This window comes from Chroicocephalus ridibundus, chromosome 2 (genome assembly GCF_963924245.1).
Source record: "Chroicocephalus ridibundus chromosome 2, bChrRid1.1, whole genome shotgun sequence".
NCBI lineage: Eukaryota > Metazoa > Chordata > Aves > Charadriiformes > Laridae > Chroicocephalus > Chroicocephalus ridibundus.
The window spans coordinates 118,439,470-118,457,687 of NC_086285.1; the positions used below are offsets into that span (position 1 = coordinate 118,439,470).

At 44.0% G+C, this 18,218-nt stretch overlaps 1 protein-coding gene across 4 annotated transcripts in view; it reads left to right on the forward strand.

Annotated features, from left to right (window-relative positions):
* The first annotated feature begins 1,869 nt into the window (after positions 1-1,869).
* The window catches only part of LAMA3 (laminin subunit alpha 3), a 128,098-nt gene continuing 111,749 nt past the window's right edge, over positions 1,870-18,218 (forward strand). For all 4 annotated transcript variants that reach the window (XM_063326721.1, XM_063326723.1, XM_063326724.1 and 1 more), the window contains exons 1-2: positions 1,870-2,142; positions 8,493-8,645. In XM_063326721.1, coding sequence (XP_063182791.1) covers positions 1,885-2,142; positions 8,493-8,645 — 411 coding nt within the window. In that variant the 5' untranslated portion in view covers positions 1,870-1,884. The remainder of the gene's footprint in view (positions 2,143-8,492; positions 8,646-18,218) is intronic.

Genomic DNA, 18,218 nt, shown 5'->3' on the forward strand with positions numbered 1-18,218 from the left:
AATGCATTTCTCTTAAAGTACCCAAATGTTTCTTCTCTACCAGGCACATGCTCTGCTCAGCTTTTATTCAATTTTATTTAATTCCTCTAACAACAAAGAGGACAAGGATGCTCAGCAAGTTAATGGATGGCAGGCCCTTGTAAGAGCTTGCTTACTCTGGCCTTAAAGGCCACTTGCATCAGATACTTCCAGATCTCCACTTGTAAAAACTGATATACTCCGAGTGTTTTAGGATTTAACAGGTTTTCAAGAAATATGTGGAAGAGACCAGTGGATATCTTACCTGATAAGGGGTATTTTCTTTAATGGAATGTTTGAAGATGGTGTTGCTTGTTTGTATTCAAACCTCTCATAGTTTTTATGAAGTACAAACTATTGTAGGAAGTGACATGATGGACGCATGCAATAAGGTATTTTCCTTTCACAATGTCACGGTGGGAAAAGGAGAATATTTTTAAGTTGCTCTAGAAATTGAAAGCATTTACGGGTAGAAAAGCCAAATCTGATATATTTGAATTGGCAGCAGGCTACACTCATGAAAGCCAGCTTTTACTATGGAGGACACAGAAATTGTCTCCTACAGATATGCCTCTATGGTGTGCTAAAGCCCTAGTGGCACAAAAACAAGGGTGGTGATATTTTCTTGCAGACAAAATCAATAGCTTGCGGCTGGTGCTTCTTGAAACAGTATACCAGGGATCTCCCTTGCTAGTGCTGTGTGGCATTTAGCAAAGCCCTCATGAAGTTGTGAAATACTTTGCTACTCACATGAATCACTATTAAAATATTAGAGGTATGTGTATCTAGCCATATCTTTGTGCCTGAATCAGGCAAATTTTGCTAAGAGAACTGAGCGCTGGATGTGTGGGTGCGTGTGGGGTTGAAAATGTGAATGAGTATGAAACTTAAGATAGCAATACCATTAAGCAGTGCAATGCCTGATACAGACGACACGGTCCTTAGGCCTCCTCCTCCCTCCCCAACCTCTCCCCACCGCCAGCTTCTGTGTTATCCAAAGCCTGTGCCAAATACCTTAAAAAAGACAGGAGATTCATTGTCTGCCCTGGATGAGCTTGAACACCTACTTCACAAGGAGCTGAGAGCACGAGCTGTGCGTTGCAGTGGGGTGGCCTGGGCTGCACGGTTTCAAGCGGCTTCAGAGCACTGAAAATAGCAAAAGGAGTTGTGATTTCTGCAGCACAACTGTGGAGGGTGCCTTCCCAAGGACCTGCAGAGCAACCAGGTCTAGTGGGAGGTGTCCCTGCCCATGGCAGGAGGGTTGGAACTAGATGATCTTTAAGGTCCCTTCTGACCTAAAGCATTCTATCATTCTATGATTCTATACCTCGTGTGGAGATAGCCCTGAGTGAGGAAAAAGCTGCGAAACCTTGATTTTCCTGCCTGTATGTGACATGACAGGTCACAGCTTTCGAGGATGGATGCTCTGAGATTTCTTCACGGTCCGTTAAAAATATTAACCCGCACGCTACGCAAGGGGGGAGGATCAGACAGCTCCAGCTGAGCCGGCGGGTGGCCGTGTGTGTGTGTGTGTCACCTCTCGGCACGCCCGCGGAGCTGGGCGTCAGGGCACACACCTGGGGCAACCCCCACCGGCCCGGAGACCCTTCCCCATCCCCATCCCCGTCCCCATCCCCATCCCCGTCCCCGTCCCGCTCCGCCCGCCGCCCCGCACCGGGGCTGCCTCTCGCCTCGCCCCGCCCCAGCCGGCGCAGGGCGAGCAGGGAGGTGCGGGCAGGACGCGGGCAGCCCCCCCTGCCGCCCCCTTGCCTCTTGCCACCGCCCCCCCCAGCCCGGCCCGCCCGCCCACCGCAGCTATAGGGCCGCCCCGGCGGGGGGGGCGGCGAGGGTAGAGCCCGGCGCAGGATGGCGGCGGCGCCGGGCTCCCCGCTCCTCTGGGCGCTTCTCCCGCCGCTCCTCACCCTCTGCCCGGCGCAGCCCCCCGGCTCCCGGGGGATGGGGCTCAGCCTCCACCCGCCCTACTTCAACCTGGCCGCGGCAGCCAGCATCTCGGCCACGGCCACCTGCGGGGAGGCGGTGGCGAGCGGCGGCGGCGGGCGGCCGGAGCTGTACTGCAAGCTGGTGGGGGGGCCGGCCGCCGCCCCCTTGGGCCGCGCCATCCAGGTAACCGGGGCGCCCGGTGGGGTCGCAGAGGGGTCGGGCGGCGCCGGGACCCCCTTCCCCTGGCAGCCCGCTCCCCGTCCCGCGCCGTCTCCCGGCGCTGCGGAGCGGCGGGGTGGTGTGTGTCTGTGTGTGTGTCTTTTTGGGGCGTCCTGGCCCCTCCGGGGGTGCTGGCGTTACCCTGGGGTGCGTGGTCTCATTACATTGAGGGGTCTCTCCTGGCTGGGCTGCGTGTACGGCAGCGCGTGGACCAGCGGGACCCCACGCAGGGAAGCGCTGGGAGAGGTGGAGGTGGGCAGCGGGGCTTCTGCCCACAGGTGTCTCGGCACCCTCTGGAGGGGGTCCCCTGAGCTGTCCTCCCCCCCTACTCCGTCCCCGGTCACCCCCTTCCACCTCCGTCCCCGCCGTCCCCAGTCGCTCCCGGTGCCCACGGTGCTGCGGCCGCTGCCGGGGATGCGAGACCCGCTGGTGCCGCCGGGCGCCGGGAGGTGGCTTTGGGAGCGGTACCCACCCCGTGGTTTTGTGGCCTCGGCGCTTGGCCCCGTGGTCCGCGGAGAGCAGCCTGATGCTTCTGGGAGTAAAGCAAGTGAGCTTGAGGGGGGTGGATGGGGTCGTACTGTGCTGGTAACCTCCTCACTGGAGAGCGGGCATCTTTCCAGGGGCGGTGGGACAAGAGGTCTGGTTTTAGTTGTGTGGCTTTGTGGCATTTTACAAGCGCTGAATGTGAGGGTTATCGTCTGTGCCTTGCATGGCTTGTGGGGGGAAACCAGAGATTCCTTGAGGCCCTGACAGGGAGCATAAGCACACAGGGCAGTGAGGAGGATGATGTTCTCTCCTAGCATAGCATGAGGTTATTACACACATTTTGTGCCAGTCACAAGAAATACAACAATAAACGGTAAGGCTCCTGGCAAAGGGTTAATGGAAATGTATTTTTCCTTTGGTGGAAACTTGTATGAACATGTCTGTTCGAGAGTAAGGAAGGAGTAACCGATGCACCGAACTCTATGATGTCCTGTGATGGATGTTCAGTATCGGTTTGATCAGAACTTTGTTTGAGGGGGGACTTTCCTAAAGCCTCAGACCTTCCAAACTTATTTTATTTGTATTCTGGCTTGGTGGGAGGAGAAGAGAGCCAGAATGAAACTGCAATTTGAAAGGGATTTCGAAAGCTTTAAGGTCCACTTTCTGACTCCAGGCAATAGAGAAAGAATGCGAGTCAATTTTTAGCATCTTGGAAGAAGGGCTGGTGTTTTGAAGTCTTATGAGGTGTTTGTGTGTTTGAATAGTGAAATAACTCTTAATATCTGGTTTCATAGGAGGTTGCAATGGCTAAGAGAATTTTTCTTCTCATTTTTTTGATGGGGACAGATGCTCAAGAGAGGGGGAGAGGAATAAGAGGGTGCAGTGTATGCACTCTCTGTCGTGTGTCAGAAGGGAGCATGCACCATCACGCAGCCTGCCCTCACAGTTCATTGAGCAGCCACGAGCCAGCAGTGTGCTTTGCCCTGAACTTCTCTCTGCCTTAGCTGCCTCACCATGGAACCTCAGTTTACCTTACATCTGTGTCGTGCCTTCTGTCACAAAAAGCTCAAACTGCTTTGGAGATCACAGGCTGAGTAATACACAGTTTTACTAATAGGAAAACCGGATCACGGGTGTAACATGCTTAAACTAAGGTTACAAAAACAGGTTGTCATGATCAGGAAACTGCTTGGTCCTCCGTTTCTAATGTAGCTCTGAAGTTTAGGCATCCATCCCTCCATACTGGACGCAACACCCACGTTTAAAGTTGCCTGAAACCACCAAGCCACCAGGTGAATAGCAAGACCAATAATCTCTCAGCAACATGCTATAGCCTGCTGCTGCAGTGAAATCTCATGCTAACATGCCTTGGAATATAGGAAATCACAGTATAACAAAAATCAGCCAAGGCAAACATCAGATAAACACATCAAGCAAGTGGAACGCAGCCTGTTGTGTGATGCACATTGTCACTGATGGTTTTTGTAATTGTTCCCTTTATATACTAACACCCAACTGGAAATGAGGGTTTGCTGCGCGTAGGAAGAGGTTAGAAATGGGGGAGTTCCTCTTGTTAAATGTTTGCCTTACAGGTCCTAGGTTAGAGGGCAGTTATGGTTCACGCCTGATGCAAGTTCCCAGAAGGACTACTGCTAGCTCAGCCCTGGCACAAGGAAGCATGCTGTGCCTCTTACGGCGTTTGTGTAAGCACGGATACAGCAGCATCTCTCTCCAGTTTTAACAAAGCCCCATTGAGATACATAACATGAATGCTTCTGTGGTTTACCAGTAGCTGTTGTGGTTCAAGAAGGGTTGGAAAGTCTTTCAAAAGGCCAGGGAAATCCAGCCACGGAGAGCGCGATAACAGCACAATGTACGTATTATCAAGCCACTCCACCTCGCAAGTTCAGAGACACTGTAAATGAGAGAATCTCTTCTTTCATGGAGAACTTACAGAAGCTGAGCTTACATAGAAGGATTTTAAATCAGCGTAAGCATTCACGTGTTGTTTCTTAAGATTCTGAGGGAAGGTCATGTGGCTTTTACATAAAGTGATAGGTGTAATAGCCACCGTGTCAGGTCAGTTCAAGTTAAAGCAGCGCCGTATGCTTGAGTCACTCACTTCTGGGGTCTCTGCAAGGCTGGATCGCAGCTGTTCCTCTATGAGAATAGGGAAATTGGAACGAAGGTGTGAAGGGTCCCTTCCAACTCTAACCATTCTATGATTCTATGACCTTCGTTCAGACGAAGGGAGCAGGCAGCTCTGTTGGCAGTGCTATCCCAAGCACTGAAAATAAGGCGAAGAGAAGAATAACCCCAGCTTCATTTCCTCTGCTCTTCCATTGGCCTCTCTTGTTCAGCATGTCATTTGGTGATGTGTCTTTTAATGAAGCCTGTAGGACTCAGGAAATCCAGAAAGAGCATCTGGAGATCATTTAAATCCCTTTGGAGAGCTGATCGATGGGGTGGACGGTCCCTTCATGGGCAGCTCAACTGAGGCTTGTAAGGCAGCACTGGACATACACTGTGGAAAGCAGTATGTTTCCCTTAGTTAGCACATTGGCAAGCGGGACAATGACTTAATAAGAACAGTGTTGAGTGAAGAGATGCACTGCGGTGTAATATATTTCAGTGACTGATGGATAAATGGCATGCCTGGCTTTGTCTGCCAGTCTGTTCGCAGTGGTGTGCGGGTGTGAATTAAAGTTTAACTGCATACCTGTCCTGCCCTGGCACTGGGTGCAGAACTGCTAGGCATGAAATAGCGAACAAATCCTTCGTTGTTGTCGCTTTCTATAGCTTACAGGCAAGACATTTTCATCCCTGGGTGTCTCTCTGCTCCACGCTGGCGTATTTCAGCAAACTCCCTCATGCAGTTCCAGTTTCCCCCTTCACTTGGGGGAGCCAGGGGAAAGGAGGGTACCAAGGTCACCAGCAAATGCACACCTGCCTGCCTGGTGAACGGCAGCCAAAATTGAACAAAGTCTTGAGGCCCAGACTCCTGGAATGGAGACAAGTCCTGTGGCAGACAGGCTGAGCGCGGCGTGCCTGAGACACTGCCAGTGGGAAGCAGGGAACGCTGTTCTGTCCAATCATTTATTTTCTTTCTTTCTTTTTTTTTTTTTTGTTTTGCTGCCTTGTTGGCAGGGCTGCTGGAATGTACTTTAAATAACTGAAACTCCAGCTGTTGCAATGAAATTCTTTGAATTACGTGCCCCAAAAGAAGAAAAGATGGTATCTTGAGTTCAGATCAAGTGCTCTGGTATACTGAAATCACATAGGTGTGTACAAATGTAACGCTTGCATTTCATACTCCTCATTGTTTTCTGTTCATTCAGCTTTTCTTCGAGGCTGGTTCCAGATCAGAGATGAAACTGCTGTAGCGGCAACTGTTTCCTGTGTATTTCCAGCCTGATCATTGTGAACGTGTATTTAGATCTAACGACAGTGTTTCATGCACGTTGTAAAACTATTTAGGGAAGCTTGTACTGTTATAATGTGTATGTCAGAACTCCAAGTATGCATTTGTCAGGAAAAATCTTAACCGGGAAGATGCTCTGATGTGGTGGTAACTGCAGTCGTCGGGGCACAGATTGATTTCTCAGTGTATTGATTTTGCAGATAGTGACACGATGTTCTTTGTCATCACTGCGGAAACTGGCAACGTTGTCTGTAGCCAGCATGGGCTGATGTGGTGTCTGCTCCAGCAAACTGTCACTGAATCCAGCCGTGTCCTGGCATATTGTAGTTTGTATGAAAAATCAGCCAAATCACCTTCTCTAAAAGAGCTGGAGGAGAATCGTGTTATAACATGACCCCAGACGTAGTTAACCATCCTGTGTATGTGAGGATTTAGTAAGTCTCAATAACTCTTTGAATTCTCGAGAGTTAACCCTCATCCAGGTCGATACCTGCAGTGATGAATCAGAACAGCTAAGAGTAGCCATGTCTTCTGTAAACAACATCATATTCTGGGCTTTCTGGAAGAGAAGGATGAGGATGGAACCATTACTAGATGCAGATCATAGACTCATAGCATCTTCATGGTTGGAAAGGACCTTTGAGATCATCGAGTCCAACCATACACACACAAAAAAACCCCCTACAATCTCTGTCACTAGAGCATGCCCTGAAGTGCCAGATCTAGACGTTTCTTAAATACCTTTAGGGATGGTGACTCAACCACCTCCCTGGGCAGGCTGTTCCAGTGCCTGACCACTCTTTCAGTAAAGTAATTCTTCCCAATATCTAATCTAAACCTCTCCTGCCACAACTTCAGACCACTTCCTCTGGTCCTGTCATTATTCACCTGGGAGGAGAGGCTGAAATTATTACTACTGATGCAGAAATACTCAGTGGAGTGGAGTACAAGTCTGTGTCTTGTATTTGAAAGACACAAGATGGTGTATTTCTATCACATGAGAATGATGTAGTAGTTTCCAATCCATTAGTAACTATGGCAGATGTTAAACAAATTCTGCTAGAGATAAACATCTTAAAATCACCAAGCTTGCAAGACTGTACCCAGCAAGAATGTGAGAGCCCTAATGTTATTCCTCTATTAAAAGTGGATAAGTATGATGGCTCCAGTTACTTTACAGTCTGACAGCAGCGACGAACAAAATAATGGCAGTTATATGGGATTCTGTTAATAATTAAAAGGTAGGAATACACTTTGTGCCAGGCAACATGGGTTGTGGAAACAACAAAAGGTTTGTCACATCTTTTTGATGAAAATAGGCTTAGTTGATAAAGAGAATGGTGCACGTATTACCTTATTTAAAACATGGGTCCAGCACAGTGTCAGGACCTCACCGGCTGAATGGATTAAGCAACTGTCTGACTGAAATAACCATTAAGTGCTGCCATTCAATGAAAATGTCATTTTTCTTTTGGGGTTCTACAAAGATCTGTGTCTGGCACAAGACACTAAAAAGATCCCTTAAATAACTAATTACAGTGCTTCAGCACTGATCTTAGTAGACTATAAAACGAAGCTTCTTGAAGATAAAAATACTGCTGGTGGGGCAAGCCAAGATGCCAAATTAAAAACCAAGTATGTTTCCTGAAGTTTTTTCATCGTTATTGTACAGAAGAATACAAAGAGCTTTAGAGACTATCAAAGACAGATTATCAGGGCATCTACGGAGTGTGGCTTTAATTGTGGCTTTAATTGTGGACTGGAAATTGGGCGGTAACTTCTGCAAATGAAGATACAATGGTATTCTTTAAAGGGAAGCTTAAAAGGAACAGTCCATAGGATCCATTGCATTTTCCATGAGTATGTATCATTGAGAAGTCTCTGATTCAGAATGTGTTATAATGGCATGAAAAAAATGAAAGCAGTATTATAAAATTGTAACACCAAACTTATAGGCAAGTAACAGAGTATTTTTTATGGATTTATTAATACCAGGCTATGTACATATGTGGATAATTCACGGTCTTTTAGGAGAATTGAGGATAATTTGTGTGTTGGTCTTAATCCAGTTTTCAGAATCTTTGTGTCATTAATGTCCTGCAGATGTAATATAGGTAACTTCACCAAAGTATCAATAAATTAATTAATAAAGAAAGACTTATTGTAGTTTCCTTAAAGATATTTCTGAATGTTTAGTTTGCAACATAGAATTTAGTGTGTTTCAGGGTATAAATGTGTAATTTAATCACCAGGGGCATCCCTTATACATTAAAAATTACACTATATAAACAAAATTCAACCCCATCTTTAGTCAACACTTTAGTTCAGAGTCTCAGTTAACAACAGCATGTGTCTGCAGTGCATAAGGCTTCAACTGAGACCATCTTTTTCATTTATTGTGTTTCAGGGACAGTTTTGTGATTATTGCAATGCTGCTGATCCCAGTAAAGCTCACCCGATCACCAATGCCATTGATGGCACGGAGCGCTGGTGGCAAAGTCCTCCTCTTTCCATGGGCTTGAAGTACAACGAAGTCAATGTTACTTTAGATCTGGGACAGGTAAGTGGATGAGCCATTGGGTGAGGTTTGATCATTTCTTGCATTTATATATGAGCTTTGCAATTGGGAGGATTTCACCTTCCAGCACCATACCTTTTTTTGTCTGGCTTATGTTCTGTATTTTTTTTACCAAGTTAACTTTTATGAAAGTGATTATCCTCCTCAGGAATTTTAATAATGTTTTTTTCCACCAGCATCACAGAGATTGAATGACTTTTTGTTTTCTTGCACAGGTACTGTAACTTGCTAACTTGAGGTTACGAGGCGTATTGGTCAGTTGCAACTGGGGCTCTGCCTTCCATTTCATATTCCCCTTTTCCATGGGCCTACAGAGAGAGATATTTCGTGCTCTCTTACCATATGCACATTCTGAGAATAATGTTTGGAGTCTGCTTTTGCCTCGGGGCTCCTTCTGGTTTCTCTGTCATCCAGCAAGATCTTCAAGATAGGCAGTTTCTTAGAACAGAAAAATAATGATAACATGGTCTAAAAGGGAAGGGACAGCAAAACCAGTGTAATATGAATTAGTAATATGACAGTAACATGAACACCTGTATTTCCTCTGCAGGCGATAGGCAAGTAGCTAACAGTAAAGCCTCTCTATCTGTATTTTAAGTTACAGGGATGGATTCTCAGCTGCCATAATTGGGCACTGATCCAGTGAAGTTAGTTACGCTCTGCAAGTTCACACCAGCTGAAAATATATGGCTAACAATCCACGTTGGAGGCTGCAAAATACAGATATGCATATATATTTTGGACAGTAGTAACTGTTTATTGACTGATTATATAGGACAGGATTTTTTTAATAGTCTTCCAGTTTAGTTAACAGCAAGAGGAGAAATAACTAAGGAACTGCCATCGTGTTGGGGATCCAGGTGCAAACTATTTTACCTTTTCTGTTACGTGGCATTTTAATGGTCCTGTCCTTCACATGACCAGAATGGTTCTCATTTTGAGGGTATCTTAATTCAGTGGTTTTGGATCCAGTATGCCAGCAGTGCAGAAATGCTAGACAACTTAAAATGGAGCATATCAATAGCTGAAGTAAACTACTGTGATTTTTGAATTTGCATGTCTATTACTTAAATTAATAACATGCCTGTTTTCTGTTGCTTTTCTCTACTGTACCATGAAAAAAGGGAGAGCTATGTAGAAGCTGATGAATTTTTAGGCCACAGCATCCACATTAGCCTAGCACACAGTGGTCGGACCTGCCTCTGAGTTGTGTTGCTCTTTCTGTTACACTTCACACGTGAGGGGTGTTGCATCCCCTGGTGGCTTGCTCTCCTGTGAAGGGAGTTGCTCAGTCATTCTTTCCCAGCAAACTGTAGGGAAGGGTGTCTTTCAGGCTGGGCATACAGAGCAGGGGCCCTGAATGCAGAGCAGGGTGTTGGGAATAGTCATGGGAAGGTAGTCGCCTCCCAGTTAAAGCAGACCTTACCTTCTGAGCTGCTTGCATCCGCTGTGGTCTCTGCAAGAGGCAGGATTAGGTTGCAGGCTGTAATTTGTCATGCGGTGTAGTTCAGCATATTTGTGGCCAACGCTTGTGCATCATCATCATCTACTTCCGTAGCACATTGCTCCATCCAAAACTTCCATTCCCACTGTGCATTTGTTAGCTTCCTTGGAGGACCTACTGGCAGACACCTTATCTTTTATGTGTTGAGTAAACTTTTGAGAAACCCCCTTCCTTCAGAGGAAGGATGTGGACTGTGTGCCCTCTTCTTATGGGACTCCTTGGAGACCAACCTCTATATGCTAAAATTCTGGTAGTTATTAAAGGATTTTTCAGTGGGAGGCTGCTTGTTTCTCTTTACTCTGGTACCGCTTGGAAAGGTGACCCTGAACTGGCCTGACTTGGAAACCAGGGAAACCCAAGACAAAGGTCAGAATGACTTCAGGTCTTGTGATCAGGAAGGGATAATTTTAGTCGGTGGATGGATGGGGGTTTAGTAGGATTCATGTGATCTTTTTTATTTTTTTTTTCTTCACTTCACGGCCATTATCTCATATCTGCGTTCAGTCAGTTAAACCTTAATCTCAGGATTTGTTTGAACTTGAGATTCACTTTTGACATTTTGCCTAGTGTTCTCACCCCCCAAATTCTTATGCTAGTGCACAATACTAATAACGAAGAAGAAAATTAAATGCCGTGACAGAGTAAGTCTACTTAACCAAACAGGTAAACACTGGGACCGCAATTCACCTTACCTTATTTCAGGGTCCTAAAAATTAAGAGCTTAGTGTATGTGAGTCATGCAGGCTTTCTCAGTAGTTGAGAGAGACGGAAATTTTCGGAGTGCAATTCCCCCTCAAGTGAGCTGAAATTAATGTTTTAGTTTTTAAGGAAAAAAAGTGTTCTTAAAGTTAGATGTGTGCCTAAATACTTGCAAAACCACAGGCTTTAATAATGAAAAGATAGGGATGTAGTTTTCCTCACTGAGTGGTTGCTCTGTTCTTTATTTTGACACGAGGCACCTTTTTCTGCAAACAAAGTATGGAAAGGTTTTTGCATGTGCAGAACGTGACAAACAGTAAGGTACATACGCGTGCAGGGCCGCAATGGCTGAGCTGTAAGTTGGTCGTAAAATATTCACAATTAGAGGAAGCAGAACTTAGCACAATGTCAAAAGCTTTTAATTTGCTGCATTCCTGCTATTATATCTTTAAGACTGAGAGCAGAGTCCCAGTGGAGGCTTTTGCCATGGTCTGATGGCAATATTTGGTTGAATAATTGCACCATGGGAGAAGTTTGAGCGCTCACTACCGTGGAGTTGGAACAGAACACCCACCTGCTGCTGTTTCTGTTGCACAAGGGCTGGGGGTAATTTTGAAAGTCAAAATCCCTTCGGGATCTTAAATCTTTCTGCTAGTAAAATGCTCTTTTTGCTGCACTTTGTAATATGAGAAAAAGCAAAAACCTTAAAGCAAAAGCCCTGCTTTACTTCCCTTTCTGACTTTCTGTACTACAGTTACATTTCTAATCAATCACGGTCCTTCTGAATAATAATTATAATGTTGATCCCTGAGGCAGTCTCTGCATCTCGTTACCATACCTGCTTATACGGTGGCTATTCCTGACTTGTTTAAAATATTTGGATCAAATGAAATCTCATTTATTCCTTTAATCGGTCCTGATTTTCCCAATGTAAGTTTTCAACGTATTTTAAACTTCTGAATCCAGCACGTCTGACTGAAGTTCATTGCCCTTCCCCTGACTCTTTGGATTGCCTAATTTTAGCAGGTGTGCCCTCATCCTTGGCTTTCTTAGTGCTCGGCAGGTATTACAGTAATAGTCCCCCAGGTATTTTTCTGAACTCTGTCTTCAGAAGTAGAAGATGAAGGTTCGGGATAACATGATCACATGTGGTGAAAAATAAATGTTACACTTCAAAAAGTCCAGTCCACAAATTTTATTGTTGCTTTTAGTTATGTGTCATTTCTTCACCGTACTTTTGTGGCAATAATACAGTGTTGAAAGACTCAGGCTTGTGCACTATTATGTTGAGTAGTTTTTGTGTAGTGATATTATTAGTCGCTGTTGTAAATTAAAGGCACACAGTGGAATGTAATGTCCAAATTAGTACTTTTATTAGGGAGGGAGGGAAACTCAACCATAAATTTAAGATAAGTGGTATGGCCTGTGGAGGACTCTCTACTTTTACGTTATCTGCCAATGAAGACATGTAAACATTTTGTGAAAGAGCCTCGCAGTTTGGCAAGTCTTCCGAGTTGCTTTTATATGGTAGGTATTTCTCATGGGTTTAATTTTTATGTTTGATAGCAATCATTTATGTCCATAGCTTTATAAACAATATTTGTTGTTGAATATATTAATCAGCTCTGGCTAATTATTGTGATTAAAACCCGTTGTTGTTAACTTACGAAAGATTGACATAATTTCTTATACTGTGTCTGAAGTTAACAGTTAATTTAACTGTCATTCTGTAAAATGTAGTGTCCTGTAGGCCTTTCTCCTGTAGGGAGAAACTGTCAAGGTGGTGGGAGATTTATCATAAGCTGAATTGAACTGGGCTTCCAAAAATAGTCATTGCATTCATTGTGCTTGACTGTTGAAGACTTTATATTACCGCTGATCCTGAAATTAGACCGAGCTCTGGTGTGGAACTGTGTGACCTCTATAATAACACTGAGAAGTCGTACAAATTGAGGCACGAGAACCCCTGCATAAAGCTTCTGCCGTCCTAGAGAGCTGCCCCAGTGAGACAAAGCCTTTCCCCTGGAAGCCCTGCAGAGCTCTGCCTCCACAGCACCACTGACCCCTGCTCTGCTGGTTTACGTCACGCTGGGGAGAAAGGGGGCTTTTAGGTCTGGGGTAGGTACAATATTGTCCCTGCAATATCAAAAAATGGGGATGCTATTGTCACAGAGAATCCTGCATTACTTTGTGTTAGAGAGCTATGGTTCTGAGTTTTTCAGTTCATGCAGGAAGCCGATTTGGGATCCTGCCACAAAAGACTATGCTTTGAAGTTAGTTGGTTTGGGCTCATAGCACAGTAAGGTGAATCTACTTGTGAACTCTAGATTAACACAACTTCAGCTGGTCAAGTAGCAGCTGTCTGATAAAAGTTTCTGAAAGTTGTATCAGGTAATGGAAGCTCCATTTATTCCTCAGTCAAGCTACAGGCAGCTCATTCTGACCTGAGCTGCCAGCCCTCATCAGGGAAATACCCTAACTACATCCTTTCTTGCTCATATGTTATCCTTTAAGATCTAGTCAGTGTGTTGTGTTTTCATAAAGCTTTAATTAAAGACCTTTTGAATGGCCCAGTAATTTTTTTCTTATGTTTGCAGTAATAGATCTGTGTCATTGGCTTTAAAATGTGATTTGGTATTAATTTGGTATTATTCTTAAACCATAGAGAAAAAGCTTTTCAAGTCTTCCTCTCCTTAACTTTCCTGACACTGTCTTCTTCCAGTTCTTCTTCACCATCCCTTTAGGAAGGTTTCTGTTCCCACTCTGATCTGACTCCTCGATGCCTGTACTTCCGCTTCTCCCACCTCCCTTCCTATGCCCATTCTTACACGCTACTTCCATTTTGTGATGCGCTGTCCTAAATACCTCACTTTCAACTCAATATAGTAAAAGTAGAACCTCTGCTGATAGCCTCCAGCCCTCCACACTTCCCTGTGTTTCCTTCCAGCACTGACAGTATTACTGTGTTCCTTTTACTTTGGACTGCAGCCCTCATAAGGGGATGTTTATCTCCTGGACAAGTGAAGTCTGAATCGTTCAAATCCTTTCCCATATGAATAGCTTCAGTGTTCTGTGAAGAAACAGGCCATATATAAGAAATAATTACGAACATTGAGTTGGTCTTTGTCCAAATCCCAATGGAAAAGTGGCTGCATGAGAAATTTCAGGATAATAACTGACAATCATTGATGTATTTGCCTGCAGCCTTGGCAAAAAGACCAAGGACTGATTGAACCTGGACAATGGACTACCCGTTCATTTCTGGAAGCGTTCCTTCCTTCCAGAGTAGTGCCTGTGGAGCATGGAGAGCTTCTCCATTCTGGCCCTGCCCATCGACTGTGAGAGAGAAAAGACTTAGCATCTCCAGACATGTTCGTGGGGCATATGCACAGGCACTGACTTACGTAACTAAATATGCTTTATGTGACTAGTTAAATGAAAAAGTGATATGAATACAACATGGACAGCGCTAACTGAACCGTGTTGGAAGTCCTGCACTTATTCCTGGCTTCTGCACCCAAGACTGTGAAGCTGGTGTGCAAGGAGTGACTTCGGCTACAATGAGGGCCTCTCCAGTCGCTGTCACTGTTTACACACGGTTAGCATTGCTGTATATATGTGTATGCAGTTGAACTGGATGGAACACATTCAGTGGATCTAATGCCTCTTGGATATTACCCACACGGGATTTTCTCTGCACCTCTGCTATAGCTACTTTTCCAGATACCCAAAAGAGTAGCTGGCAACTGCCAGAAGGGCTGGGTCAACTCTCTCTATTTGGCCTTTTTTAATATTACAGTTTCATCTGCAAAATATGTTGTTGGGGATTACCAAATACTGACTGTCAGGAGTGTTTTATTAAGTGTCTGGACTTGCAAAGGTGCCTCATTTCCTACTGAGAGGTTAATGAAGAAAGGGGGCGCTGACCTCTTTGCAACCACAAAGAAACCACAAGAAATCAAAGTACATGGGATTTTTATTTCTTTAAATAGGTTGTTGTTTTTATGTCTTGATCTTTGAGAAAAATCAATGCTCAAGACCTTAAGGCTTCATTACATTAATAAACTAACGGACATGCACACACCGACCGTGTGAAATCAGTGGCACTAAGGTGTGTTCTGGAGCAGGTGCTAAGCACAGCCCACACTTCCTTAGATCCCACTCCTGCATTGGTCTGTGTCTGAGCAGTTTAGTTTAGGTAATGAACAATCAGCAGATTTCTGCCTCTTTCTCACTTTCTTTATTAAAATATCCAGCAATTAGAGAAAGGTTGCGTGTCTGCTAATGTAGGGCACCTTTCGCAGAGGTCCTTCAGTGCAGGGACCTCACTATCTTCTGCGTAATCTGCAATGTCAGCCCCAGTGACTTTATTCGAGGTAATGCCTGAAGCCTAGAAGAACAGTCATATTATGTCCAGGGAAGTTTTGGTGGTGTAGATATAGCAGCTAATACAGTCTGAGGAAATGCTATCGTGCTGGAAACAGCTGTTCTCCGTACTTCTACAATTCAGATTACATGAAGAGAGATTGTTGTTGGTATCTCTTTGAACACATCTCAAGGTACGTAGAATGCCTCAGATAGATGATCTACCTGGCTCTAGTTGTGTTCTTGTTATTACCGCACTCCAGGAATTTTTATTCTTCATGAGCCAAAAAGGCAGGACAATCCTTTGCTACACGTGGAGCACACAGGTGCGCATTTGTTCAGAACATAGTTTTTTTTTCTTTTGTACTACTTTATGTCCATCATTTAACTAACAAGTCATTCCAGTATTTTAATATTCTGTACTGAGTCTATGGTGGTAGGAATGGAGGCAAATATACTATACTTTTGTATATGCACATCTTTCTTCCATTTGCGTATGTATTTCAGGATTCAAACAAATCTTGGAAATTCCTCTATTTAAAGAGTTGCTTAAACTTTTAAAGAGAAAATAGAGAAAAGATTTTTAATGACTATTTTTGTAATTTTTAGAATTCTCATGAGAATGCAATGGGTTGTAGGAAGTTTTCTTTCTGTTGGGTTAAAATAAGTAGTATGCATGCTTTTAGAGATCATAATATTTTATCATCAGCAATAATGGTACAGTGTGATTCTCATTCAATTTAAATGAGCTCTTTTAAGACAGTCTTAAATTCAACTGTAAGGCTTTCTATAGAATTGTTTCTGTCTTTATAATGTAATATTGGTAATTCCTAACATTGAATTATAATTTCCGTTCTTGGATGAGCAAGACATTTTGATCATTCTACTGGGTGATTTTTTAAAATTCTGTCTGTGTTTCTATAAATCTCCGAGGCCACCGCCTCCAAGAACATTTCAAATCTGAACAAACTTGAGTGAACAGGAAAAGGTCACATCAATATGGAACTGGTTCAATTCCAGCTGTTGACAATCCATCATGTTTGACCCGTGCTGCTAGATTACAGCAGGATGTGGTGTTGGGACATTTACAGGAATACATCCTCTTTCGAGCATGCATTTCCAGAGTGGATGGTTTCCATTACTGGAAACAAAATACTTTTAAACTCAATTCCTATTCATATAGGAAAACTGTCAGAATTTTGATTAAACTGTATTTCAGATTTTGGGGGAATTTTTTTTTTTTTTACTATTATATAATTGCCCCGAAAGAGCAGTTATTTTTAATGCTTATTTACATTTTTAACACTCCTTTTGAAAAATGGTTGTTTTTTTTAAAGAAAGAAAATTCACTTTAAAGCAAGCAAATAAACATTTTTTCAGAAGTGAAGAAACTCACTTCCTTTTTTTCCCAAAACTGAACGACTGAAGACAAGCACTGCTTTGAGTTTATTATGCCTTTATTTCAGGGTAGGTCTTATTTCTGTCTGTGCAATGGGATCAAGATTTAAATTACTGAAATGCCAGTTTAGAATATGTGATTGAAATTGTTTTTAATGGTTGCTTTTCTATGTCTTTTGTCAGCAAGGTTACTCCTCTATCTTTAGCTAGGATTTATTTGCTAAGCCAAGGAATATTTTTCTTCCGTTGTTGCTTCATCAGATCAGGAGAGAGACCATTTATGAACTTGGTCAGTATTCAACTGTAGTGGCAATTCAGACTTTCAGGTGCTATTCTTCATCCTTGATCCAGATCAGGACCAAATCGTTGGCACATGTATGAAGCCATAAGCAGGACAGATGATAGGGTTGGTGGCTAAGTTTTGGTGATACGTTGTCGTGAAATAACCAACTCTAATTTTTATCAAGACCTATCCCCTTCCTCTTTCCAAATGTGACTGTACAAACCCAAGCAGTATTTCAGACTATGAGATGGAAGGTGAACTGCATGCGAATTGAAGGTCTTCATATGAGGGAGTTGGGATTGTTCAGTCTGGAGAAAAGAAGGCTCCGAGGAGACCTTATAGTGGCCTACCAGTATCTTAAGGGGGCCTACAAGAAAGCTGGTGAGGGACTTTTTAGGATGTCGGGTAATGGTAGGACTAGAGGGAATGGATTAAAACTAGAGGTGGGTAGATTCAGATTGGACGTTAGGAAGAAGTTCTTCACCATGAGGGTGGTGAGACACTGGAACAGGTTGCCCAGAGAGGTGGTGGAAGCCCCATCCCTGGAAGTTTTTAAGGCCAGGCTGGATGGGGCTCTGAGCAACCTGATCTAGTGGGAGATGTCCTTGCCCATGGCAGCGGGGTTGGAACTAGATGATCTTTAAGGTCCCTTCCAACCCTGACAATTCTATGATTCTATGATATATGCAACAGTAGGTGGAAGTTGCCATACATTTTTTCTTCCATTTTGTGGTTTGCATGGAAGTTTGCAAAATGAGGTGCTGGGAGGCAGTTCTTGCAATGGCAGACTTGGTAGAGGAGCCTGCTGCGTGATTCCTGATATAGTACACATATTGGACAGTACTTCAACTTCACATGTATTGAGTAGTCATAGGCTTAAGCTAATTCCACAGCTGCATATCGAATGTGGCATACAGGCATTTGACAGGTGCCACATGCTGATTCAGCTGTGTGCCTTCATTTTGGCCACTTTATCCTTTAGATGCTTATGAAAGCAGATCCTTATAGCCCATATACTGATGTATAAGTGAGCATGTCTCATATTTCTTCAGCAGAGTGGAAGCACTGTGGAAATGGAATTCACTGCTACTATTTTGCTCACACTTATGAGAAGGTATGACCTGTTACGAGCGATGAGACGAGACTGGCTGTGGCAGCACTTTGAGCCGGATCTGAGTAAAAGAATATAATAACTGTATGACAAGCTGAAGCAGATGTCATCTGCTTTCTTGGAGAGTAGGTAGAAGGTCATTGTTGTAATGATTCCACAACGTGACTACAAGCCATGGGGTCCTGGAGAAGGCAG